General features: G+C 53.8%; 2 protein-coding genes across 5 annotated transcripts in view; one reads left to right on the top strand and one right to left on the bottom strand.

The window, feature by feature from the left end:
- The window catches only part of PKP1 (plakophilin 1), a 51,464-nt gene extending 47,917 nt beyond the window's left edge, over window positions 1-3,547 (top strand). Inside the window, exon 14 of the mRNA XM_027074658.2 lies at window positions 559-3,547. The gene's annotated coding sequence lies outside the window, so the exon portion shown is untranslated. The remainder of the gene's footprint in view (window positions 1-558) is intronic.
- A 19,748-nt stretch (window positions 3,548-23,295) lies between these two features.
- TNNT2 (troponin T2, cardiac type) overlaps window positions 23,296-25,909 on the bottom strand; it is a 39,914-nt gene continuing 37,300 nt past the window's right edge. For all 4 annotated transcript variants that reach the window (XM_053208797.1, XM_053208798.1, XM_053208799.1 and 1 more), the window contains 3 exons: window positions 25,453-25,543; window positions 23,876-23,916; window positions 23,296-23,544 (listed from right to left, as the gene is read on the bottom strand). In XM_053208797.1, coding sequence (XP_053064772.1) covers window positions 23,499-23,544; window positions 23,876-23,916; window positions 25,453-25,543 — 178 coding nt within the window. In that variant the 3' untranslated portion in view covers window positions 23,296-23,498. The remainder of the gene's footprint in view (window positions 23,545-23,875; window positions 23,917-25,452; window positions 25,544-25,909) is intronic.

Here is a 25,909-nt window from a genome sequence, read left to right as displayed (position 1 = left end):
GTGTTTCTGACGCAAATGACGTCATCAACTTTCTCTAGAAGGTCACTAGAGATGGCCTTGGTACAGAGCCATCTGCAAAGAGCCAGGGATGAGGACAGGGTCTCCTGAACTGAAGGGGACTTCTTAGCAGCCTGGCTATCTGCCAGCACCCCAACACCTCAGGAGAGTCCTGGTGGGGGAGACGGCTGTAAGTTTGGTCCAGATGAAAATAAATAAGACATCAAATACCTTCTCCTGGCAGGTGAGCGTCCACAACATGGGGATGGAAAAAAGAGAGAAGACAAAATTCACTAGATTCTTAATGAGCGAAGTCTGGGCACTCAGCACGCGCTGAGTCTGGGCAGAACCGGGTGGGCGTGGCAGTGGAGGCACAAATCTCACAAGCTTCTCACTCAACAAGAACAACCTATCAATGTGTCAGGGCGACTCTGAGTCCCCCCCTCGGGCCAGGGGACACGTCCGTGCCGACGTGGGTAGAAAGGGGTGGCAGTGTTGGCCAGACCTATGCCGTGGGTCTGTCTCCTGTAAATGCTAACTGGACGACTTCTCCTTTTCCAGAAATGATGTGACCCAGCTGAGAAGAACTCAGGCCTTGCTGGAGGGGTGACTCTGTCCACCCTGTGCATTGTTTAGAAAGGTTCAAATGCAATTGAAAGCAAACCTGAAGGCTGTGGATGATGGAAATATTTTTAGATTTTTTTTTTTTTCCTTGGGGGAACTGGCAGGCAGGGATGGTTGGGAAGGGTGGGGGGGGGGGGCTTTTCTTGAGTTAAAGGGGCTTATGTTTCATGTCAATACTTCTTTCTCTGAGAAATGGTGTATATATAGATCTATATCTATATATACACATATATATATGTATGTATAATGTAAGTGTGTGTGTGTGTGCAAGTATGACCGCAAAGTGCAAACAGCGAAGCTGTTACTGCAGCTCGTGAGGTGGTGAAAAGTTTCTTACTCGTAGGCAGGGACTTCCGTGCTTTTTGTTTAGCTCCCCATAGTTCCCAAACTGTGCCGTGCCAGGACAGGGGGCCCACACCGGGGTCACGTCCATGAGAAGTCTTGCGAGGGAACCGTGGAGTGGGGGGAGGTAAGGGGGAAGGGGGGGAGAGTACCTGGGCCTGGGGGCAACCTCCCCCCTTAAGAGGCAGCTTTGCAGGAAGGGAGGCTGGCCGGGCTGTGAAGTTCAGTGTATCTCATGGGAAAATCTAGTTGGTTGATAATGCTGCCCTTCCTGCAAGGCCACAGGGACTGGCCACTGGGCCTGGGGCTGGACAGGGTTGGGGCTCTAGAGGACAGGCGAGGACAGCCACACTTGTTTTGCTGCCTGAAGTCTGTTCTGGGGGAGTAGGAGCCAGAGAGATGGGGCTGGCCATTCTCCTGGGCTGTGTACAGGTCAAAGGAGGCTCAGCCTATAAAGCCCCTGCCTTCAGAGGCTTGTCATCTACCTGTTTCAGGAGAAAGAAGGCAAAATGGTGCCCAAAGCCAAAGAACTGTTCAGGACATGGCTGTTTGGTCTTCGTATTCCCAACAGTGAGGGGGACAGGCTGGGGTTGGACAGGGACCTGCTCCGGGCTCCGGTGGGACAGCGGCTATTTGGAAACTAACCAGGAGGACACTTCCCTGCGTGCCTGATAAGACTCAAGTGAGAGAGTGTTTTGGGTCCCAGAAGACTTGGAAGACAGGAATTTGGGTCGACCAGGAAGGAGAATTGTCGAATCAGGGCACCAGCCAGCCCAAGACCCAGCAGCGGCCGTCCCCACCTTCCCCTGAACCCCGGGCATCCTGGTCCTCACTCTTTGGGAAAACCACAGAGGATGTGATAAAAGGGGCTTGTCAGGGGCACTGGCCACACTCAAGACCCCAGACTCTTGAGCATTTCAGATGAGAAGTAGTAGAAGGACCCCCTGAGGGCCCCATGGAAAAGCTTGCTGTAAATAACCCTTAGTATATACTGTAAGATAGAGAGAACATAGGGTTCCCAAGGCTTCCCTGATTTCTGCCTTCACCACCCATACTAACTGTTGGTGTCGGACAGGAATTAACCGCCTGGTTCATATCCTTCTCCAGAAGAATAGAAGGTGCTCCTCACCTTTCATTCCTCCTCCTCCTCCTCCTCCTCCTCCTCCTCCCAGGTCCCCTGCCTGACCCCCCCACCCTGAACTACACCCCAATCCAACCCCACTTCTTACCCCAGCAGTCAGAGTTGAAAAGTACCTTTCCGAACTAAGGATGTGCCTATTAAGAGGTGTGACAACTGAGACTGGGGCCAGACGTGTGATGACAGGCCATTTAACCAGGTCCATGATGCCCTCCCTCTTTTTTGCTCATGATGGAAGGCCTCCTCCAGGCTCACCCCTCTCTCTCAGGAGCCACGAGGGAGCCCGGTCCCACCAGACAGTCCTGGGTGTAGGTTCCAGGATGACTCCTCTGCCAGTCATCGGGGCTCAGAGGAATTCATTTCTTAAAAAAAATATGGATGGCGCACCAATATGTGCCAGGCAGTGTTCTGAGCACTCGGGATGCATCAGCGAACAAAACAGACCAAGCCCTGTCCTCATGTACCTTACATTCTCCGGGAGGAAAGAGGAGACACGGGGCTCTTGGCTTGGGGGATCCCCTGGTGTGAGAGGACTGTCCGGAACAGTCAGGACAAGAAGGAAATAGCCCACTACCAGGGAGTCTGTGACAGCCCTCTAGGAGATGGCCCTTCCCTTAGCGGTGTCCTGACCTCTTGCCATTCCTCTGCTGGTTTTCTGTCACCAGCTGTGCTATAGATCCAGGTGGGCCCAGCCCTCTGCCTTGGGGAATAGTGGGCTGAGGTGGACAGTCAGGCCAGGCCTGATTTGGTAACCTCTCTAGGGCTTTCTCAGGCCGGCCAGCTGGCCCTGTGACCTGGGCCTCTGACCCATGCCTGTCACTTTGGAAGAGGCAAAACCGAGAGGGTCCTGAGGATGAATTTCCTAAAGACAGGAGTAAGGGGTTGGCCCAGGCATGGCTCAGTATCTCAAGCCCACGTTGGCCCATGCTATCAGGGTTGACGCCCCAAACAAGACATTCCAATTTGAGGGCAATGAGGGAGGACATAGGCCACCCAGTCTCTCCCTGTCCCTGTCCTGATCCCAGTATCTCTTGTGCTTAAGATCCAGTCATTGGCCACCAGCAGCCTGCCCAGTGGGGGCCAGACCAGCAACGCAGACCCCCGTGCTTCCCTTAGTGAGGCCGTGGAGGGTTTTCTCCAGCCATGTGGAGACAGTGACGTTCTCTCTCATCCACCGCAGAGCCTGACTGGGTGGGGGGGGGGGGGGGGGGGGATGGCTAAGATGAGGAGCTTGGGACAAGGGGACGGGCAGGGGTTGACGAGCAGAGGGAAGCCCAGGGGACGTTCTGGGAGGTATCCTGGAGCCCCTCTGGAGCCCGTGTCTCCCTTTGCTCCATATTTGTATAAGAACCTTGTGCTGGCCAAGCCCAGTGTCTCTGTGTGTGCACTATGTGTTTGCTTTTTTGGAAATATAGGAAATCAATAAATTGCTGGCATTTCTTTGAACTTCTTTGAACAGTGGATCATTTGGGGGTGCCGTTGAGGCAGGAAGAGGCACGCCCTCCTTTCCAGGGTCTCCTCTTAACTGACCCTGTGCCAGGCTAGGACCGAGAGCACCACGGGAGGGGTGATGGGTGCCACCACTCGTGGGCACCTGCTCCAGGCGGTGCATTTGAGCCTCACAGGAGCTCCGTGACGCCAGTATGGCTACAGTAATCTGGCAAATAAGTAAAGTGAGGCTTTAGGGAGGGAGCGAATATGCCCAATGTCACAGAGCTGACAGAGGGGAAAGGCACCCCACCCGTGAACACCCCCAGACAGAGCACCTGTAGGAAAACAAACTTCAAGGATGTAAGAGAAACTCGTGTTTACTGAACGTGTATTCCACCTGCGTCCTGTATGAGATGCTCGGAGCATCACAAAAGCAGAGGATGTGGTGGGCCCCAGCCACAAGAGGGTCATAAGGGACAAGATGAGCACCCAGGACGTTCACAGGTGGTAAATTCCAAGTGGTGGTCTGGACATAACCACCGTGGCCCGTCACTGAGCGTCAGGGCCGTCTGGGTGGAGATGGTTGGGAAAGCTGAGGGAAAGTGCTGGAAAGGACCACTTTCCCACCTCGGGAGGGTGGTGACTGGCGTGGCCTCTCTATAGAGCCACGGCCCTGACTTTCCGGGTCATCTTTCAGTTTGGAAATGGTCAGGGCAGCCAGGGAGGAGACTCTGTGCCTCAGCCCAGGGGGAGGAAGGTGGCCTGTCTGTGGTCCAGGGTGTTCATATACTAGGTCTGGGGCCTCTGCAAATGTCTTGAATCCTGAAAAACATGTGTTGGCTCCAAAATGTGAACTCAGATTATAAATTCAAAGTCAAGAAATGTCTGATTGTTCAGCTTTCACTATGGTAGAGCAAACATGCAGAAAGGCACACAACGGGGGCGCCTGGGTGGCTCAGTCAGTTAAGCCTCTGACTTCGGCTCAGGTCATGATCTCACAGCTCGTGAGTTCAAGCCCCACATCAGGCCTGAACACCCCATGCAACCAGCACCCAGCTCAAGAACTGACAGTTACCAGCACCCCAAGTGCCCCTCAGGCCCCTGCCTGTAACTATCCCACTCCCCAAGGGTAATCACTCCCTTAACTTTTATTTATTTTTTTTTTATTTTTTGAGAAAGAGAGGGCGCAAGTGAGGGAGGGGCAGAGGGAAGGGGCGGAGAGAGAGAGGGGAGGGTTAGAGAGAGAGAAGCAGGGCTCACCCGAAGCGGGGCTCATGCTTACTCTAAGCGGGGCTCAAACTCACCAACCGTGAGATCACGACCTGAGCCAAGGTCGGATGCTTAACCAACCGAGCCACCCAGGCGCCCCCATCCCGACTTTTACCACCATACAGTAATTTTGCCTGTCTTGCAGTTGGTGTAAATGGAGTCAGGACACCCCTCGTTGTGTCCATCTTCTCTAGCTCGTGCACAGGAGGTTCATGCGTTACTACTGTGCGACGTGTTCCTTGCTGTGTAGTAGGCCAGCGCGGGACAGTGCTGCCGCGCAAAATGGAGTATGACATCACCATCATGGTTGCATCTAGGAGTTATCAACATTTGGAAGCAATGTGTGGATTAGCCTTCACACTTCCCGAAAGTTCCCACATGTGGTGTGATCACTGGGAAATCATAGCTAACGGTGAAGAGGGGTGCCTGGGGGGCTCTGTCGGCTAAGCCTCTGACTTCGGCTCAGGTCATGATCCTGCGGTTCGTGGGTTCGAGCCCCGTGTCGGGCTCTGTGCTGACAGCTCAGAGCCTGGATCCTGCTTCGGATCCCGTGTCTCCCTCTCTCCCTGCCCCTCCCCTGCTTGCACTCTGTTTCTCTCTTTCTCAAAAATAAAATGAACATTTAAAAAATAACAGCAAAGAAAATTGACTTGATGTGGGATGTGGGTGCATCTAACGTGTGGGAGTGGCAAAGGGCTACAAAGGTCTTCGGTCAGCGATCTCTGGACAAGAGGGTGACAGGCTTTTCTGGCCCCTCAGAGGACTAGCCTGTGAGAATGGGAAGTCCTTGGGGGTCCAGGAGCAGAGGGCAGGACCACCCTGGGAGACACCAGGAGAAGCTGGAAGCCCAGCTGGTGCCGAGGGAAACGCCCGAGGGTCCTGGGGGCGGAGTCAGGCTGCGCCATCTATCTGTCCCTGAGCCTTGAAGCCATTTCCTCCTGTCCCTTTGCAGTTGGCCTGGCCCAGGGCCCGGATCCCCCCAGTAGTCCAAGTTACTCCAGGGACAAAGCAGTCTCTGCACATCACGTCTGACAATGCAGTGCTCTGCGTTGTCCAGCACAGTTGTAGAAAGGGTGAACAGAAGTTGTGAGTACTAACAATAGTCTTTTTACTCGAGGAGTTCGAAAATAACCTCGTTACCTTTCAAAGCCTTAGAGTATCCATCTTCTGTGCTGAGCTTTACCTCGATCTAGTGAGACAAGCAGAACTCAGGGTATTACATTCCAATGTGTAGATTGAGAGAGAAAGTGTCTGTCCCGGAGTCACTCAACGAGTGTGTGCAGAACCACAGCTGAGACCCTAGTGTCTGTCCCCGCCCACGTGTATACTCTGGTCAACTCAGGTGAACCTTCTCAGCTGTCCGGGCCTTAGAATGTGATAAGACAGCCCTGATACAAAGGTGATACTGTGCACAATTCAACCCAGTGACACAGAAGCTGACGCTGCCTTGAGGCATGATAAGATGACACCTCTCACGAGCGGGGGTGGCTGTGTAGACAGGCTGATAAATACAAAGTTCTGATTTGTGGACTATCGGATACCGGGAACCATTGTGAGGATCATCTAGTCTGGAACTAGCTGGTTTGGTGGGTTAGAATATGAGGCTAATGATCCCCCAAATGCCTCAATGACCCCAACAGGCATGCCCCACCCCAACTGGGCATCCTGCAGGCACCTGCCCCTCCTTCAGCAGAGTACAAGTCACTGGGAAGCATGTCAGCCCTCTTGGGGGAGCGTGTCAAAGCTGATGAGCCTCCCTAGTGGCAGATCAGCAGAGACATTCCATATAAGAAAGGACTTCATGTTCTAGAACCATTAGTCAACCATAAGAAGTGTTATGACTGATGAATTAATTCAAACAATTTCCGTATTTAGCAAGTGGTTCTAAATCTCTGGGCTGCATTTACACCCCCTCTACACAAAGCCATTAAATCCTGCTCTCTACACCTCACTCAGAAAGGAAGCTTCAAGGGACGCCTGGGTGGCTCCGTTGATTAAGCGTCTGACTCTTGATCTCGGCTCGGGTCATGATTTCACAATTCCTGGGATCAAGCCCTACATCTGGCTCTGTGCTGACAGTACAGAGCCTGCTGAGGATTTTCTCTCTTCCTCTCTGCCCCTCCCCCACGCGCAAGCACTCTCTCTGTCTCTTTCAAAATAAATGTATTTTTAAAAAATAAAAAATAAAATACAAAAGTTAAAAAAAAAGAGAGAGAGAGAGAAAGGAAGCTTCAATCAGACATCCAAGGCCAATGGGGCCCACACTTGAACCCATGTGTGTAGTTCTGGATCCTCCCAGGCTCACATCCTGCATTCTGGGGCCCCAAGTTTTCCTGGAGGACAGCTGGGATATAGGGCACAGGTACAGACCTAGAGAGAAGTGCCATGTGTTAATTACGTTTAATCATATCAATGCCACAAAGCGTGTTTAACCATTTGCACTTAACAGATCATGAAACTATGGTTCGGAGAGGCTCGGTTATGCATTCAAGGTCATACAGCTAGTAAGTGATGGATTCGGAATTTGAACCAAGTCTGAGGCGGGGACTCCTGCTCTTCCCCCTTCGCTATAACTGCATATAGACCCCCATTCCGACAGTTAGGTTGACTTCTCAACTGCCCTCTAGTGACCATCCTTTGACCATAGCGCCCCCTCTGAACCTTCTGTAACCCGGGTCTGCGTCTGGAACAAGCACCTGTGCCCTGGACACATACTGCTCACCAACCCCCCCCCCTTTTTTTTTAATTCGAGAAACATCTAAGTTAAAAAAAAATTCTTGCCTTCCAAAAAGGTTCTCAAGACAAAACTAGGAGACAACCGCCCCCTCCCTGCCAGTTCCTTCAAGCTGATAAAAGCCATTTCCCAGACAACTGGCCCGTTCTGAATCTGATTCTTGCCCAGACTCTCCTTCTGTTTTTCTTTTGCCAGCCCACGGCTGGCCCCCGTGCCTGCCTGAGTTGGGGCCCTCCTGGGGGCAGAGACTTGATTCTTGACCTCAACAAACCAGAGCTCATTCGTGGCTAGACAACCTGGCAGGACCGGAGAGGGGAAGCTGTGGCCCCTGGGAGGCAGGTTGTCAGGGAGCGGGACTGAGGTGGCACCCTGGACTCACCATCCAGCATCCGGAATCCACCCTTTAGAACTGGCCCCTACCAGGGACTCAGGCTGTCAGAGCCGGAAGGGTCTTCAGGGTTTCCCTGAAGTGATTTTCACACAGTTTTCAGCCACAGAATCCTTTAGGTGAAAGACATCTAACGTGGGAGGTCGAAACACCAAACAGGTAAGATCAACGCAGCCCGGGTGAAAGAGGTTGAGGGCAGGACCTCCGACCGCCCACCCCCTTTATTCCTGGGGGGAGAGGGGATCCTCGGAACCCCAGGCTCTGAGGAGCTGTTGGACAATCTCTGGTCTAGTCCAGCCCCCTTGCTTTGCAGGTGAGGAAACTGAGACCCAGGCAGGGTCACAAAGCAGCTCCAGTACAGAACTAGGTCTAGAGCTCGGCTCTCTTGAACTGCAGTCCAGGCCTGCACGGCCCTCACCTCCCCCCTGGACCAGGTCTGCCTTCTGGTGCTCCCACAGTGCTCTGCTGGAGTCTAGCATAACCCTCACCACCCTGGGTAATTGTTGTAGTCCATCCTCTCTTCCCCCACTAGACTGTGAGCTCCTGGAGGGCAGGGATCCCCTCAGTACCCGGCACAGAGCAGAGGCTCGATACCCTACATACGCGTTCACGAGCACACACGGCCACATGGCTGACCGAAGGATCTGTGACCGCACCTGGCACCATGTGGGCACAGAGCAGAGTCTTTGGTAAGTGTTAGCGCGACGGTGTGATGAAGTAGGACCTTTCTCATAGCCCCAGCGTTGGTGGCCAGGACTCGGCAGGGGTCAAATTGATGCCGAGTGCCCCACATCCTAAAGAGGGTCTAGAATAACTGGAGCCAGACGCCAGACGTCTTTGAGCAAAGATGTGCGAGCTTTTAAACCGTCAGGCTAGATGAGATGACCAAGGGAGTGAGTGCACACACAGAAAAGAGGAGAGGTGCGAGGACCGTGGAAAATCAGCCAAAGAGAAAGAACGGCCAGGGAGGTGGGAGGCAAACCAGGGGACTGGGGTGTCTGGAAGCCAAGTGAAGGGAGTGTGACTGGATGCAGGGAGGGACCAGCTGGGTGAAAAGATGCTGACGAGCCACAAGAGATGAGAAATGAGACACTGGCTTTGTGTTCTTTTATTTCCTTCTTTTCCTTCTTCTCTTTCACCTTTTTCTCCTCCTCTTCCTCCAGCTCCTCCACATCCTGCCCTCCCCTTCCTCTCTTTTCTCCCCCTCCCACCTTTAGGTGAAATTCAGATACAGTGCAATGCACAGATCTTAAGTGTATCGTTCCATCCATCCGGACGAATACGCCCACCTGTGCAGCCCCAACCACTACCAAATATGGAACATGACCATCTCCTCAGAAAGTTCCTTATGCATTTTCCCTGGCAATCCCCCTTCCTCCGAAGAGGCAGCCATTGTTGAGACTTTTTTTTTTTTAATTTGAGAGAGAGAGAGGAGAGAGAGAAAGAGAGAGAGAGAGAGAATCTCTCTCTCACAGAGCAGCACAGAGCCCGATGTGGGGCTCAATCCCACAACCCAAGAATCACAACCTGAGCCAAAATCAAGAGCTGGATGTTCAACCAACTGAGCCACCCAGGTGACCCCAAGACTTTTTTTTATGGTAGTTTGCTTTTGCCTGTTTAGAAAAATGTAATGTCTGTAGGATCAATCGTTTTGTCCTCTTTCATTTCTGATATTGGTAATCTGCTTTTGTATTCTCGAACCGTCTAGCCAGGAGTTCAGCTTGTCAGAAAACCAACATGTGACTTTCTCTACTTTCTTTAACATTTTTCTATTTCATCCGTTGCTGTTCTTTGTTGTTTCCTTTCTTCCACTTACTTTGAATTTAGTTTGCTTTACTTTTCTAGATTCATAGAGTGGAACCTTAGGTCATTAATGTTAGACATTTCAAGCATTTAAAATGCCCTCTAAGACTGTTAAAAACTGAGAACAAACTGAGGATTGATGGGGGTGGGAGGGAGGGGAGGGTGGGTGATGGGTATTGAGGAGGGCACCTTTTGGGATGATCACTGGGTGTTGTATGGAAACCAATTTGACAATAAATTTCATATATTGGAAAAAAAATAAATAAATAAAATAAAATAAAATGCCCTCTAAGAACTTCTTCGCCTGCATCCTGTAAATTCTGACGTTCCGTAGATTCATTATCCATTAATTAAAAATATTTTCCAAACTCTCTTGCAAATTTCTTTGACCCATGTGTTCTTTAATTTCAAATATTTGGGCGTTTCTAGCTATTTTCTTTTTATTTTCTAATTTTCTACTCTTGCTTATTTCATTGATCTAAAGGATAGTGATCCTGGGCACCTGGGTGGCCCAGTGGGTTGAGCATCCGACTCTCTGTTTTGGCTCAGGTCATGATCAGGTCATGGGACTGAGCCCCGCGTCAGGTTCCGTGCTGAGTATGGAGCCTGCTTAAGAGTCTGACTCTCTCTCCCTCTCCCCCTCTCCCTTGCTCTCTCTCTAAATAAAAATATATACATACAACTTAAAAAAAAAAAACACAGAACTCATATTGAGGAAGTGATGGCGGACTGGAGCCAGAGTCTTCAGGGAAATGAGGGGAATGGCCTGGGGGTCTCTAGGTGACTGCAACATTGCACGGTAGTAGTTGCACGATATGGCAGGTTTAACTAAACTGAAATAAAGGCTATAAAGCAGGGACATTGTGTCTGCCCCTGCTGCTCATTCAGAGGAAACTGAGGCACCAAGAGGGGAGAGCCCACATAGCAAACCTCAGACCTCTTGTGGCTGCCCTGAGAGCTTCCCAGCACCTCCCTGGGCCTTGCCGTCTCTGCTCCGAGCTCCACAAAGTTTAAAACCAACCTGAGCCACACATATTTTGGGTTGCTTGCTTTGGACAAAGGTTAATGAAATCACCACCTACCTAGCCACCCAGGCAAGAAACCCTGGCCACGTGTCTAATACTTCCTTTCTCATTCAGGCACCAAGTCCTGACAGCTCCGAGGTGTCACCTCATCTCCATACCCACTACCTGTGCCTTAAACGGGGCCACCTTCAAGCCTGGCCCTGAGCATTTCGAGACGCCAGTGCCTCCAACTGGCCTCTCCGCCTCTCGCTCCCCCCACCTGCCTCCCAGCCACCAGAGTGTGCCGTCACCAGCGCAACCACCGAAGTGATGCTGACGAAATCCTTCCCCTGTGTCAAAACGTCTGCTGGCTCCCAATTTTCTGCAGCTAGAAGTCTTAGGCTGTCACCCAAGGCTTTCTCCACCTGGCCCCAATCCACCCTGTGTGTCTCTGGCTCCTTCCCATTCACTTACTCCCTGTACTCCACCCAAGCGAGGCATCTCCCCAAACATGACGTGCCTGTTTAATCCCACTGTCTTTGTGCTGTTTCTTCTGCCCAGTGTGCCCTGCCCCTAGCTCTGCCCGTCAAAACCCTGTTTATCCTTTGAGGCCCAACTCACATGGCCTTCTCTCCATGGGACCTGCATGTTTGCACCTGCGTGGAGGCCCCGATCGGGTCTTGACTTCTGCGCGGCTCTATTTTCGCCCTCTGTGGAACGTGGAGTTCCTTATGGGCAGGGACAGTGACTTACTCGTTTTTGTGCCCTTTCTCAAGACTGAGCACAGCTCCCAACAGAAAGCATTTGCTCCATCATGCGTGGACATGGGTTCCTCTTGTGTTGCACTGATCTTAGTAGCCTCCCAGGCCTCCCTCCCCACTATCTGATCTTAAAGTCCATAACCTCAGCCTCCAAATTGACCAAGCACCCCCTGAGCACCTCCAGGGAAAGACCACTGGAAGCTGTCCTGGCTGTTAGATGCACCTCTCCCTTGGCTTCTGCTCACCGGCCCTTGTCTTCACCCACTGGGGCCATGGAGAAGGGATCCCATCTCTCTTCCTCAAGACAGTTCTCTCAATATCTGAATGCAGTCATCTTGTGTCTCCGAGTTGTCTCATATCCAGGCTAACCCTTCTCGGATTCTTCAGACTTTCCTTCTAGGGCGTGATTTAGCATCCCCCTCGCTGTCTCATTCACCCTTCTTTGAACACATCTGAGGTTGTCATCATCCCACTTAAGAACTGGGGCTCTGAATGGGACCTAGGACATCAAATGTGGCCTGAGTGGGATTGAGGCCAGTGGATCGGGACGTCTCGAATTTGGGGCATACATGTCTAGTCTACTCTGCCATCCAGCCCGGAAATCACTGGGTTCCTGGCCTCTCTGATCCCCCATTCCTTGAAAACTCATGCAGAGGTCTTTTTTGACTTCAGGGAACCCAGGCTGGTGGTGGATCCTACTCTGAGCTTCCCCAGGGATCTAGATCTCGTAAGGAGCAAGAAAACTGGGCGTGCGCCTGTTGGTATTTGGAAATGGAATTCTCCAGTGTGGGTAGATCCAGCTTTGGTATCAATGTATTTCCAATCAATTTATTTGGTATCAAATTTGGTCATTTAGTTCTAGGTGGGGAAGTGATCAGAAGCCACAGAAAGTGATGTCTCAGTATAACTGTCAGGAAATCTCAGCTCCGACACGGAGCCAATGGATGGCCTTGGGAAAGCCTCCTCACCCGTTTCCTTTCTGCTAAAATGAGGTGTCCAGGGCCCCATGCAGTTCTGCCACCCTGTGCTGTTATGTGGCGACTCCCAGAGCATCAGTGCTCTCCAAGACTCCTTTCCCCTGGTCCCCTGTTCCCCAGGGTCTCCATGAACTCCAGACCATGGCCCCAGCCTTCCCCAGCTCCCTGGTGGGAGCACGGGAGCCCACAGTCCGGCATTCCTACACGGATTCCCACACCCTCCCCGCCTCAGCCTCCTCAGCCACACCGTGCCGGTGGCAGGAGGCAGGAGGCCGGGGGCCCACGAAGCTGGTGAGTCAGGCTGTCAGAACTGGCCCTGCCTGTTCTACGTTCCATCGAATCACAGTGTCAGCAAAAGCCCAGGCCAGGGTTTGGCTAGAAACCTCTTCCAGCTGCTGTCACACATTCTCCAGGTAGGCAAGGCGTAGAGCTTTCTTGCAGAAGCCCAGGCCAGCTGCTGGATTTGCAAAAGCCCTTCCCGCCCCTTCTCTCCCTCAGGTGGCAGTCACGCCTTCTTTTATAATGGCCGGCAGGTCTGTGGGAACAGCCTTCTCCCTGCTGGCGGGGACAGGACACCAGCTCCAGACTAGGCTGGTGGACTGGGGAGAATACTAACATTTGAGACTCAAAACAAAAGCTGGTGGGAACAACTTGTCCGCGTAGACTCTGGGTGAGGTGACACCCACTTGGCCACTGCCCAGAGGGCCGTTAAGAGAGGAGCCCCACCCGACCCCCCTGCAGGAAGCTCCACGGGACCACCAGACTCAGTTTCTCACCTCAGAAAATGGGGGCAAAGGACTCCTTAGCACCAGAGAGCCTCACGTTAAAACTTCAGTGGGGGGGGGGGGGGGGGGAGAGGTGTGTGGAAGGGAATTAGGTTAGCACTTCCCAAAGGGATTCCTTTCCTGCAGGATGTTCGTAGGTGCTCAGTGACAAAAGAAGTCTAAGTTTCGGAAACTCTGGGCTACATGAAGCTAAACAGATTTCCCCAAAGCTTCAATGTGCTAATGTGTGTCACAGCAGAGAGAGGACAAAGAAAGGAAGTGGGGGTGACATGAAGCCCCTCCCAAACTTGTTTCATGGAAGAAACACTTCTGGACAGAACACCTGTGTTCCGGACAGCCAGTCTGAGTGACACCCCAGATTGACGAAGCTCACTTTGGAAGGGAGATTCTGGAGTCCCAGACAGAGGCCCATCTTCAGCGTGGTAAATGGCAAATCAGATGGACACGGCCTGGGAGAGACCTCTTTGTCAGTCGGTCAAGGGCCAGGGGTAACCCTGCCATGGCTGGCCTTCAGCCAGTGGAGAGGCTGGTGGGAAGATCATGAGAAAAGTAGGATTCAGGGGCACCTGGGTGGCTCAGTGGTTAAGCGTCCAGCTTCAGCTCAGGTCACGATCTCACAGTTCACGGGTTCAAGCCCTGCATCGGGCTCTGTGCTGGCAGCTCAGAGCCTGGAACCTGCTTCAGATTCTGTGTCTCCCTCTCTCTCCACCCCTCCCCCCCTGCTCATTCTCTGGCTCTCTCTGGCTCTCAAAAATAAATAATCATTAAAAAAAGTTGTTTTTTTTTTTTAAGAAAAATAGGATTCAGGATGGAAGAGGAGAGCAGGGCCTGTGTCATCATTTACAGAATGAAATGCTCTCTCCTGTCTCCAACCAGCCTGATACCAGCTGACCCAGATTCCCAGAGTCTCCATATTTCCAGGGGTTGGAAGGGCACCTAGCTCAGTAACTCTCAAACAGTAATGCGCATGCGGATCCCTAAGGATCCTGTTAAAACGCAGATTCTGAAATTCTGGTGGATGCTGTTGTTTCTGGTCTGTGGACCACACTTTGAGTAAGTAGCAAGGTCCTAGCCGGGGCAGGAAGGCTTTCTGGAAGGGTAGACCCTACAAGAGAGGGGAGACTCAAGGGAACAGTTACCAGAGAGCAGAGCTGGGGCTGAAGAGCACTAAGAAAGTGGGAAGAAGCTGAAAGCAGAACACGATGGTGGGAAAAGGAAGCCAGTGGAGTCTGGGGCTCAGGTTTTAACGTTCGGTGTGGGGCAAGAGGCACCGTCAGGGCTGGAGGGTAGACACCAAGGTAGAGCAGCTAGCGAGTTCCCCCCATCCCCCACCCCTGGGGCCACACAAGTGGGGTTGACAATAATTCTGGTGCAGGGCCTAGGGACCACAGGGTGAGCATGATAATTTGTCAGAAGAGGAGCGTGGCCACATGGGTTCCGTGTCTCCCCACTATACAGAAGACACCTCTGAGGTCCTGGCAGGAGATGGGAGTGTTATCAGCACCTTCCCTTGGCCTCCCGTCACTGGTGGCTGCAGGCGAGGCAGGATGGGCTGACTCACCCAGCCAGGCCCATCTTCCCATGACCCGTGGGTCCCAGACTCGGCTTAAGGAAGGAGAAGGCAGGAAAGAGGGGTTGGCCAAGGCCTGTCCTAACCCTCGGGACCAGGGACCTAAAGTCGGGGAAACTGAGGGGAAGGAGTAGGGGGAGTGGACACCACAGGGACAAAAAAGACCAGGGAGATGCACTGGGGGAAAAGAGAGACTTTCAGTCTCCACAATATCCCGGAGACAACAGCAAACACTCATAGGCTTGTGATAAGCCGAAGTGATAAGCACTATTCTGAGCTCTTATATTTATATAAGCCCGTTTCATCCTCCAAAATCCAATGAGACAGTTGCCAATATCATCCCCACTTTACAGGTAAAAAAACTGAGAGAGTGACTTGGCCAGGGTCACACCGTGAGTCCATGGTAGAATGGGGATACAATCCAGGGAGTCTCGCTTCAGAGTTTGTGCCCTTTACACACCTTCCAGAAGACAACAGGTTCTAGGGCACCTGTGACCTCTCCCTCCCTCTCCCTGCTCTCCACCATCCCCCACCCCACCCTCTGGCCAAGAAAGATGCAAAATGGGTTGTTGATGGCCAGGACACCGGTACCACTCAGGCGTGGAAGGCAGCCTAAGATCTTTCTCAGGAAAACTCCTTTCCAACTGGTGTTTTCCCCACTCATTCATTCAGGGCGCTACAGTCCTGGACTCTTCATCTCCAGCGGCTGAAACTTCTGTGACTTTTCAGAGTGTCAATTTCTTCAGGGTCAAATATCCAAATGTCCCTGCCCCAGAGCCCCCAAATCTCTCTGTTGACCTTTCCAATCAGCAAGATTATCTCTGGCCTTTTTAGGACACCGTGTGTATGTTACCTGGCCTTTGTGAGTCAGTCTTGACTCCTTGGGGATAAATGGTCATGCATTCACTCTTTCAGCAGTTATGGAGTGCCCCCACATTCCAGTCATACCCTTGGCGGTGAGGATTCAGCAGTGAACCAAAAACAGACAAACTGCAGGTCTTCCCAGAGCTTACAGGAAAGAGACAGACCAAAAACAAGATAAGGGGAAAAGGGGCCAGAAGCGCAGGGTGGAAGGGAGGTTGCAACAAAGTTTGCTCTAATGGCCAGGGATGGCCCCTCTGCAGAGGCCGAGTAAAGACCTACAGGAAGGGAGTTTTGATTATGAAATATCATTTTTCTTTCAATAACTGCTACCACCTGTGTTCTAGGGAAGCTCCTTTCCGCTGGAGGGTGGGTTCCAGTAAAGATTCCAAAACTTGGGGCGCCTGGGTGGCTCAGTCGGTTGAGCGTCCGACTTAGGCTCAGGTCATGATCTCACGGTCTGTGGGTTCAAGCCCCGCGTCAGGCTCTGTGCTGACAGCTCAGAGCCTGGAGCCTGCTTCCGATCCTGTGTCTCCCTCTCTCTCTGGCCCTCCCCCACTCTCACTTTGTCTCACTCTGTCTCTCAAAAATAAATATTTTGAAAAAATTTTTTTAATTAAAAAAAAAAGATTCCAAAACTTAACAGCCACTTTTGTTTCTTTCAACAGCCCTTTGTAGTTACTAAGCCTTCATCCCCATCCACTTCAAATCCCAACCTCACATCCAGTTCACATCCCCATCCCCATCCCCGCCCATCCCCCGCCTGCCCAGCACAGACCAGATGTGGGGGAGCAGGGCTGGGCTGTGCTCTCTCACACGCCCCTTTCCACACGGATCCCTGTCACTCTGGGGTGGTGCCAAGGAAAGGGAAGGAGCCTATTCGTATTGGGTTCCCATGGGCGTCACACCATCGCCCTGTGTCGAGGCTTCAGCTCTTCTGCCCCGTTGTCTGTTAACTCAGAAGGACCCAGAAGGGGGACTAACAGAACCATCCGGGAGGGTCTCTCCCAGGCCACGCCCATCTGGTTTGCCACTTACCATGTTCCAGGAGGGCGCCTGCCAGGATGTGTACTCAATAAATTTGTGTTGGATTTATGGAATGACTGAACGAATGAATGAATGAACCCTACCAAGCAGACTCAGTCAGTGCTAACATTGATAGCACATGAGTGAGGTAGACGTCTGAACCTTTCAAGATCAGACTTTTTTCCCAGGTTCCGTTGTTTTTGTTTTGATCCAAGTGCTTTGACAACTATAAAAGGCAACACAATGATAATGTAACTATTTTACCGTCTTTTCCCTTTCTGTCAATATTTAACCATCAAATGATCAAATCCTGTGCAAAATCTGCTGAGTGAGAATGATTTCCTCCTGCATTCATTCAACCTGTATGAAGGGACACAGGGATCTATGGAAAACAAGCCAGGCCTCATGAAGCTCCCAGTCTAGACAGGGAGAGGTGAGGAAATCGACAGTGAAACTGACTGGGATGAGGCCAGTGTTCATTGGCAAGTCATTTTTTCTGAGCAGTGTGGAACAGTGGTATGATCATACACTCATCATCCCAGACTGCCCGAGCCAGTGACCAAAAAAACTACAATAGACAGATCTCAACAGTATTTCACACAAATTTTCTTATAAGGATTGATGCATACATACTTTGCATTATATAGTCAGAATTGTTCAAATATTCCTTAGCTAAAATACAGAAGTGATTTCTTTAAAATATGCTTTTCTTTGTTTCTATCAGATATTCAATTTTATTTGATAGAAAATATACCCTGCAGGGGCACCCGGGGCGGGGGGCGCAGTCAGGCATCCGACTCTTGATTTTGACTCAGGTCATGAACTCACGGTACAAGCCCCAGGTCTGGCTCCACACTGACAGTGGAGGAGCTTGCTTGGGATTCTCTCTCCCTCTCTTTCTCTCTCTCTCTATTCCCCTATCCTGCTTATGCACGTGCACACACACACGCTTTCTCTTTCTCTTTCAAAATAAATACATACTTAAAAATTAAAAAAAAAGGAAAGTATACCATGCAAGTGAAAAATCATAATCAAAACAATCGGGATCCTGCCGTGTATGACCTTGGATGAGTCACCCAACTTCTTTGAGCCTCAGTTTCCTCACGTATAAAATGGAACTATTTACATCCTTACTTTGCACATCACTGTAATCAGAGTGCACATAAATTACGTTGCACGTTGACTGGCACACAGTAGGTGCCTAATATGTGGAGGCTAATATCATTCATTAGTATGATCATGTAGCCAGCTTATAAATTATGTCCAGTCTCTCCCAGTAGAGTCTGCCATTCACCACCTCCCCTGGGCCCAAGTAGGTGAGACAGGTGGGGTCAGAGGGGTCTCCATGTCAAGATCAGAGGGAAAAACTCTGCTTGTCCCTACCCCCAAGCAGCCACGAAGTGACCTCCTCACTCCTTCATCCTTACCAACCTGCACCCCAGGTGGCTGGCTTCTTTGGAGAATTGGCAAGGCAGGGGTGGGTGGGGACCAGGGAGGGGTGAGGCAGCTCATGCTCAACAGGTCTCCCTGACCCGCCTTCCGCAAGCCCAGCACAATCTCAGCCCTGGAGCCAGCCTGGGAATCTCACCACCTCTCCAGCCCCGCCCTCCACGTTCCTGAAGAGCAGCTCCAACCCCACCGCCTCTTTCAGATTTGCGTCGCCCAGGCCTGACTTTGCAGGGGAAACTGCTTCGGGTATGCTGAAGGTGTGGCCGGTGTGCACTGAGTGCAGGGCCACGGGGCAGGGCTACCCCTGGGGGCTGGGTGCTTTGCACAAGGTGGAAACATTTTTCTCCTGAGTCTTCAGTTGAGAGCAATTGAAATCCCTGTAGCTGTTGGGGTGGGGGCTGAGAACCGGGATGAACAGGCTCCCGCTGGGGAGGGAGGGTGGGGCTGGGTACCCAGACCTGGTTTCTATGAATCACAAGCCCAGGATGAATGGGCCTTAGTGTGGGGTTCTCAAGGCGGTCTGGGGGTGGGGGGAGGGGCATTGTCCGAGGAAACCGTGGGGGCTCAGGACTTCTTGGAGAAACAGCCACTTGAGCCAGATCCTGAGGGGTGGGGAAAAGTCGGGTAGGCAGAGAGGGAACGAACGAGGGCATTCTAGTGGTAAGACAGAGCATTGCAGAGGTGGGAGAACATGGGATATTTGAGGGTCACAAAACAGCTAGTTCCATCTGGCTGCATCGTAAGATTGCAGGTAGACTAAGGTGGGGGGGGCGCTGCGGGGTTCCCTGGATCAGCCCTGCCACCCCGACAGCAGCTGGACCAGCCCCACTGCTGATATTTTTAGGCCAGGCCTCTGTCCACCCTCTCGGCATGGTTGAGAAGTGACCCACTGGCAAAGCAATGACAGGTGCTTTCTAAGTCCCCCTAAGCACCTGTGGACAGGGCATGGGCTGTAACCACCCACTGGGAGGAGGAGGCTGCCGGACTGTGTTCTTCCAACTCTGAGCAAAGCCCCCTCCCGTGTTGGAGAAGGCGTCTCTCCTCCTATCAGGTCCCGGGGCTTCCCGTGGGGCAGAACAGCCAGACTTGCAGGCTGACAGGCACAGCACAGAGACGCTGCCGTGAGCAGCTGCGGGGGGGCGGGGGGGGGGGGGCAGGGGCAGAGGGTGCTGAGCCCCTGCACTCATGCCCTGTGCCCTGGCCCCTGGGCCCACCTCCAGCCGGCTCACGGGAAGCCCCAGCTGTCGCTCAGGCCCTGCCCTCTGGAAGATCTGAGACGGTCCTCAGCCTGCAGCGTCCTTGTGCTGGGAAGAGCCTTGGCCCTGAAGCCATAAGCTTGGGTTCAAATCCCAGCTTTGCCACTTACTAACTGAACGGCCCTTGGCATGTTGCTCAACGCTTCGAAGCTGTTTCCTCATCTGAACATAAGGATGGGACCTCAGGGCCGTGGATGATGGGTAGGTTGGCCCAAGAGAATATGTGTCAGCACAGTGCCTGGCACGTAGGACAGGGTGAGAAACATACGAGGGGATGTTATGTAGGAGAAAGAGTAGGTTTACCCCCAATCAGCAGCATTCTCCCCCCTGTTCCCAATCTTCCTCCCCATAGGGCCAACAGGGCGGGTTGGACTTTTCAGCCCAGAAGGATGAGTACCCACAGCCATCCTGTGGGGACATGGATGCCAGCCTGGTCTAGCCTGCACTTCTGGCCAGCCCCAGCCCCCAACTCGGGCCCGTTGAAGAGCCCACCACCCCTCCCCCGGGGAGGCCTGTCCTTGAGCCCAGCACAGACAAGAGGCAGCCCCCGACTCCAGGAGGGGTGCTGCCTCACCTTTTCCAGAAACCAGGCTGCACCGTCAGGGGTGGATCCACCAGGAGCAAGCTGGCCACGTCCATCCAGCAGTGGCACAGACCTGGGAGGGACAGTCGGCACCAGCAGGCTCTCGCCGTCCCGGGCCCCCAGTGATCTGCTCAGGGAGAAGGCCTGACCCTGGAACCCAGAGGGAAGACGGGCTGGCAGGGGCTCCTTGTAACCCCACAGAAGGAAGGAGCTGGCTAGGACCCAGCCTTGGTGAATCAGCTTCCCGAGCCCCCAAAAGGGGCTGGTAAGGAGTTACAACCAAAATAACAGTATCAACGGCTGACATTTACTACCCACTTAACTCACACAGGCACTGCACACGTGATCGCATTCAACCTTCCTAACAATCCCCGTGTTTCAACAGAAGGGAACTCAGGCATAGAGAGGGGAAGTCACTGGCCCAAAATCGCAGAGCTGGGAAGTGGCCGGGCCAGAATTTGATGGGAGAAAATGAGGATCTTGATTCAGAGCACGGAGTCTCCGGCAGGAAGAGCTGGATTCCAAGGCAAGTGGCCCCTGGGGCATCCACCCTCCTCTCTTAGCTCTTCCTCCTCAACAGTGGGTTTATCATGTGAATGCATGACACGACACGAGCTTGTTTGGACAGAAAATCTGGTGATAGGAGGATGGCAGGGGGGGAGGGAGTGTCTCCACTCCTCTGACCGAGGGCTGAGCTGAACTTAGAGGTCATTTTCCCTGACCTATGGGTGTACACAGGGTGCGAGAGATCCGTGAGGTGAGGGGTGTGCCCAAAGCAGGGGGAGATGGGACCCTCGTGGAGAGGGTAGTGCCTGGGGGTTGCAGGGGACGGTGGGCGCAGGGGGAACCTGGGTGTCTGGGGTCACAGGCCACCCTGCTGCAGCCTCACCGAGCTCCTGAGTGGTCAGGAGGCCCAGGCCAGCTCCTGGCATACTCGTGCCCTCAGTGTTTGGCGTGGCTTCCGCTGCCCAGTAAGCACAAGAGTGACAGAAGTAATGAACGAACGAAGGGCAAGGTGTGCGTGTCTGTCTGACGCACCTTCCCACTCACTCGTGAGCCCATCACAGTGTGCTTCTGTGCATACGTCCGTGGTCCCTCCGTTCCCGAGCTGTGTCATGGGGAAAGTGCGGGACGACTAGGCTGGAAGCCCACGCCCCTGCCTTGGGCTGATGACCCAGGTATGCCCCTGCACCCTGGCACTCGCTTGCTCTCTCCTTGGTGAACAGGACAGAACCGGGCCACCTGCCCAGACTCTTCGGTTATGGACGAACACTCCAGGCCCCGTGCACACCAGGTGTCTTCAGGGCTCCCATTTAGAGGCAGCACTCTGGATCAACCTGCGGTGTTGCTGTTAAGGTGACCGATGGGGACCTGGACCGGGTGCCACAGAGTCGGAGCATGGTACACCCTGCCTGGGGACAGTGTCTAGGGCACTCACAGGGTCTTCCCTCACACCAGGTGACTTCAGGACAAAAGGGATAAGTGGAACCTGACCTCAGGGAGACTCAGAGTAAGACGGCAAGGCCGCCTCTATGTCCCCGTCAGTGCATGGCCTTTAAAGGAGAGACCACGCCTGCAAGGTCAGAGGCATGATCACGAGGACCCCGTTGGGAGAGGGGGGTGCAGGAAGCAGGACCCAGGCCTGCACCATCATTCCCTCTTGTGGCTCAAGAAGAGGCTGAGACATAGGAGGTGGAGCCCCCATGGAGATTTGGCAGTTGGAAAATTCTAGCCTTTCAGTTCTAGATTCAGTGCCCCTCTCTCTGGTAGCAGGGAGGGTGGAGCCACAGTGGATCTCCCAGAGACGATGATGGGAGCCCTCTGTGGGCCTAAGGCCCTGCCTCCTGCCCTTTGGGCACTTACAGAGGTCCTTCTTGTTCTCCACCAGAAGACCTTGGATTCTGTGATAACCGGGGCTCTTCAAACACACTAAGCCAGCTCTTGCTTCTAGGGCTTTGTATATGCTGTTCCGTCCTCCCATCCCTGGCCCCTGTCCTTGACTTTCTTCTCATCTCCTGAGACTCCATGTAGAAACCCTCTCCTCCAGAAAGCCCTCATGCTCACCAATGCCAGGTGGGGTGGCTCTTGTCTGGGCTTCCCCAGCACCCGCTGTCCTGCCTGCAGTGACACTGAGCTGGAATCTTCTGTTTGAGGCCTCTCTCCCACTGGGCTAGGCCTAACACAGTGCCTAGCACATATTTCATTCTCAGGAGACATTTACTGGATGGATGGATGGATGGATGGATGGATGGATGGATGGATGAGTGAGTGAATGAATAAGAAATGAGGCCAAGACTCCAGGCTAACTAAGGTCCTTGTTTGCCCAGGAACCATATCCTTCTCATCTCTGTGTCTTGGCATCTATCGCAGTGCTTGGCACATGGCACAGGATAAGTGGGTCTAGATTGTTTCTTGAGAGTCCGAGTGTGATGCTACGGGCACACAGGGAACATGGTGTAGTATGGGAGGTGTCACTGTGGTGGCAGTTACAGCAGGGTCCGGGGTGCTCAGAGCAAGGAGTAATGAATCACTCTCCCTGGAAAGTATGGGAAGCCTTCCCAGGGACAGTGGGGCTGGGCTCCCTTGGGTGGATGACATGTGGACAATTGGGGGAAGGCCTTCCAGGCAAAGGGAGCAGCCGAAGCAGAGGCGTGGGGGTGCCCCATGCAAGGGGGTGCCCTAGGGAGCTGTTGAGTCAGGTGGCTCTCATCCCACACCGTTTCCCTTCTGCCAACTGGGCTCAAGGCCACCATGCTGTCTTCTCCGATTCAGAACCGGGACCCTGTTGTCCCCGGTTTGCACAGGAAGGAAGCAAGCCAAGGGCCCAGACCAGCCCACGCCTCCCAGAGGCTCATCGCTGCCTGAAAAGCTGCCTGACAAAACCGGCCCTCTTTCCTTCCTCAAGGGCTCCCTGCCCCTCAGACAGACGCCTGCTTCCTAGTCCCTGGCCAGGAAGAGAAAGAAAACAGGCCCATCCAAAGAGGCTTCCATTGTTCCCAAGGAGTGACTCACACACACACGGGAAGGTTGTCCCCCGGCTCCCGCGCTTTCCCCCAGTGTGCCTCGCGGTGACTCAGAGCAGCTCGCGCCACAAGCCCTTCTGCTGTCTGTGAGGCCCAGGCCCCGAGAGGGCCCTGCATTCCCCAGGGCCAGCCGCCCTCTCCCCTCCGGAAGCAGGGGGGAGGCGTCTCCTCTCAGTGTGGCAGTTATGAGGGGCCATGTCCCCTAGGGTCTCCCTGTGAGACAGGCTCTTGCCTCAGTTTCCCTCCCTCTGAAAGGGAGCTGACAGGAAAGCCATGCGATGTGTGTTGGCTTTTATTACTGGCACGCGTGGGCATGTGGGGGTACAGGCACCAACAGCAGCTTCCAGCCGGGCCAGCTCCTGGTTTCCAGACTTGAGTCAGCCTGCAGTGCCCGGGGGGCGGAGGGGGGGGCCAGAAGCTGGGGGGCAAGCAGGGCGGGGACACGGCGAGGATCTTTGGTGAAGGACACTACTGCCCCTACTTCCAGCGCCCGGTCACTTTGGCCTTCCCGCGGGTCTTGGAGCTGCAGAAGGAGCAGGGCCCAGTCAGAAGGGGGACACAGGGCTGGGCAGCAGGCCTCCACAGGGAGGGGGTGGAGGTGAGCGACGCTAAGGGTGGAGAGAGGCAGCCCGGAGCTGCTTCCAGAGATAGAGCAGGGCAGCAGCCTCGGGCTGCAGTGAGACCTCCCGGCCCTGTACAAATCCCCCACTGAGCAGTACCAAGCAGGAGTCCATGCCCTGACGGGGAGGGGGAAGGGGTGGGAGCCAGAGCCCTCAGAGGAGGAGTGGGATGGCGGGGACACACGGATGGAGGGGGCAGGGCCGGGTAAAGAAAGGAAGGACCTAGAAACTTACACTTTCTGGTTATCGTTGATCCTGTTTCGGAGAACATTGATCTGTAAGTGAGAAAGAGTGACTTTGGAGCTGATTGGGCTCAGGTCTCAGGTGGCTGGGGGTGAAGGGGAAGCCAGCTGAGCACAGCGGTAGAGGGTGGGGGGAGGGGGAGCAGAGCAGCGATACTGTGAAAGTCAGAACAGGCAGGCATCCGGAGGGTCCCAGGTCCCACAAGCAGAAGCCAAGGAGAGGCTTCCTGGCCGCCCCACTGGTCTCTCACTGAGGGGTCCCCAAGGCACAGAGGGCTCAGGACGAGAGACCTAAGGAGGCTTTCTGAGAATCGGGTGCAAGGCTGGGCCTCAGGAAGCCCTCTGAACAGCCCCAGCCCGGCCTGAGGCCCCCTGTCAGGCACTCTTGCCCAGTTGTTCATGAGGTACGGCACCCCCATGTGCTAGGCCTGCAGTTCACCACCCTGCACTTGGCCCAAATCTGAGCCCGGTAGGCCAGGTGCAGAGTTAAATGTGGAACCAGAGGCAAAGTGGAAGGCCCAGGTCTGTAGGGGCTGTAACAGCAGCTAATACCTACTGAGCACTTAGTGGGTGCCCACCACTTTCTGTTCCGCTATGAGCACTTTCCCGAGTATTAACCCCCAGGATGACTGTGAGGTATAACTTAATACATGGCAAGTGCTCAGAACAATTCCCGGAAGACTTTACTACTATTTTTATTACTACGATGATCTCTATAAGCCTCACAATAACCCTGTGAAATAGGTCCTGGGGTTATCCTTGTCACTTGGACAAGAAATGGAAAGAGGGAAGCGGGAGTAACTTGCTCAAGGTCACACAGCTAGTGAGGGACAGGGCTAGAAATAGGACCCAGGCAGTGTGGCTCCAAAGTCCACGCTCAGTGCCACCACACAAAATTGCCTCTCTCAGCACTGGGGGGTGGGAGGGGACCCTGTAGCCATTCGCGCCTGAGCTGTGCTCAGAAGAGGGGCCCGTGCACAAAAGAAAAGCAGCAAAGTGGGCCCGGAAAGGGAAGCCGAACTCCTCTAGGCAGAGAGGCCGTGCTGGGGAAGTGTGCGGGCCCGGCGTTCACTGAGCCAGTTCTTGCCGCTGTACGTGCACCTGGGACCCCTCAAAGCTGTGAGTTTGAGGCTCAGCCGGCTGTGCCCACACCACGGCCTCTAGGGTACATGGGGAGAGAGAAAGTGGCTGCATCTCTGGTGAGGCCTCCCTCTGTCCACCCAGAGGCCTGGCTTTGTGCATCCTGGTCCTCCCATCTGACCCAGGGCATCTGAGCTGCTGCCTCAAGGCCTTCGGGGACAGAAGGGAGGGAGACCCCCAGGGCTGGCACACCAGGAACGTGCCTTTGCTCAGCCCCAGCGAGTGAACCATCAGACTTCTCCAGCAAGCAACAGCCCAGTGGTGGATGCTGAACACTGCCAGAGACAAGACCCCCAGGCAGGTGTGTGTGAGTTGGCAAGGGTAGGAGGTGACAGGGATAGGGGAAAGGGGCCTGATGGACAGCAGTCATGTGGGACCCAATCCAAAACAGGAGTGTGGGATGGGGGAGGGGCCAGTGAGCAGGCTCACTTCATATTTCTGCTGCTTGAACTTCTCCTGCAGGTCGAACTTCTCTGCCTCCAGGTTATAGATGCTCTGCCATAGTTCCTTGGCCTTCTCCCTGCAGGGGCCAGAGTGGGGATGCAGGGCGGGATAGGAACAATAAGGAATGGCCCTCATCTACCTTCCTCCCGGATCTGACCCAGCCTCCAAGGGCACCAGCCCTCCTTCCCACCTCCAGGCCTGCTAAGGGGACCCCCCAGCCCACCTGACTCAGCAGGAGGCAGAGACAGCAGCACCTGGTGCTTAGGACCGGATGTGGGGTGGGGGGTGGCGCGGCGCCGGTGGGGCATCATTCAATCCCCCTTCCCGCCACCTGGGTGCAGGTGGGTAAGAAGCTCAGAAGGGCGAGACGCCTGCTCAGTTCTCTTTCTCTACTGGCAAAGCACAAAGATGGCTTGACTGGCTCACACCCAACTCCAGTGGC

The sequence above is a fragment of the Acinonyx jubatus genome, chromosome E4, assembly GCF_027475565.1.
Source record: "Acinonyx jubatus isolate Ajub_Pintada_27869175 chromosome E4, VMU_Ajub_asm_v1.0, whole genome shotgun sequence".
In the NCBI taxonomy this organism is placed as follows: domain Eukaryota; kingdom Metazoa; phylum Chordata; class Mammalia; order Carnivora; family Felidae; genus Acinonyx; species Acinonyx jubatus.
This window is presented reverse-complemented; position numbering and strand designations above follow the sequence as displayed.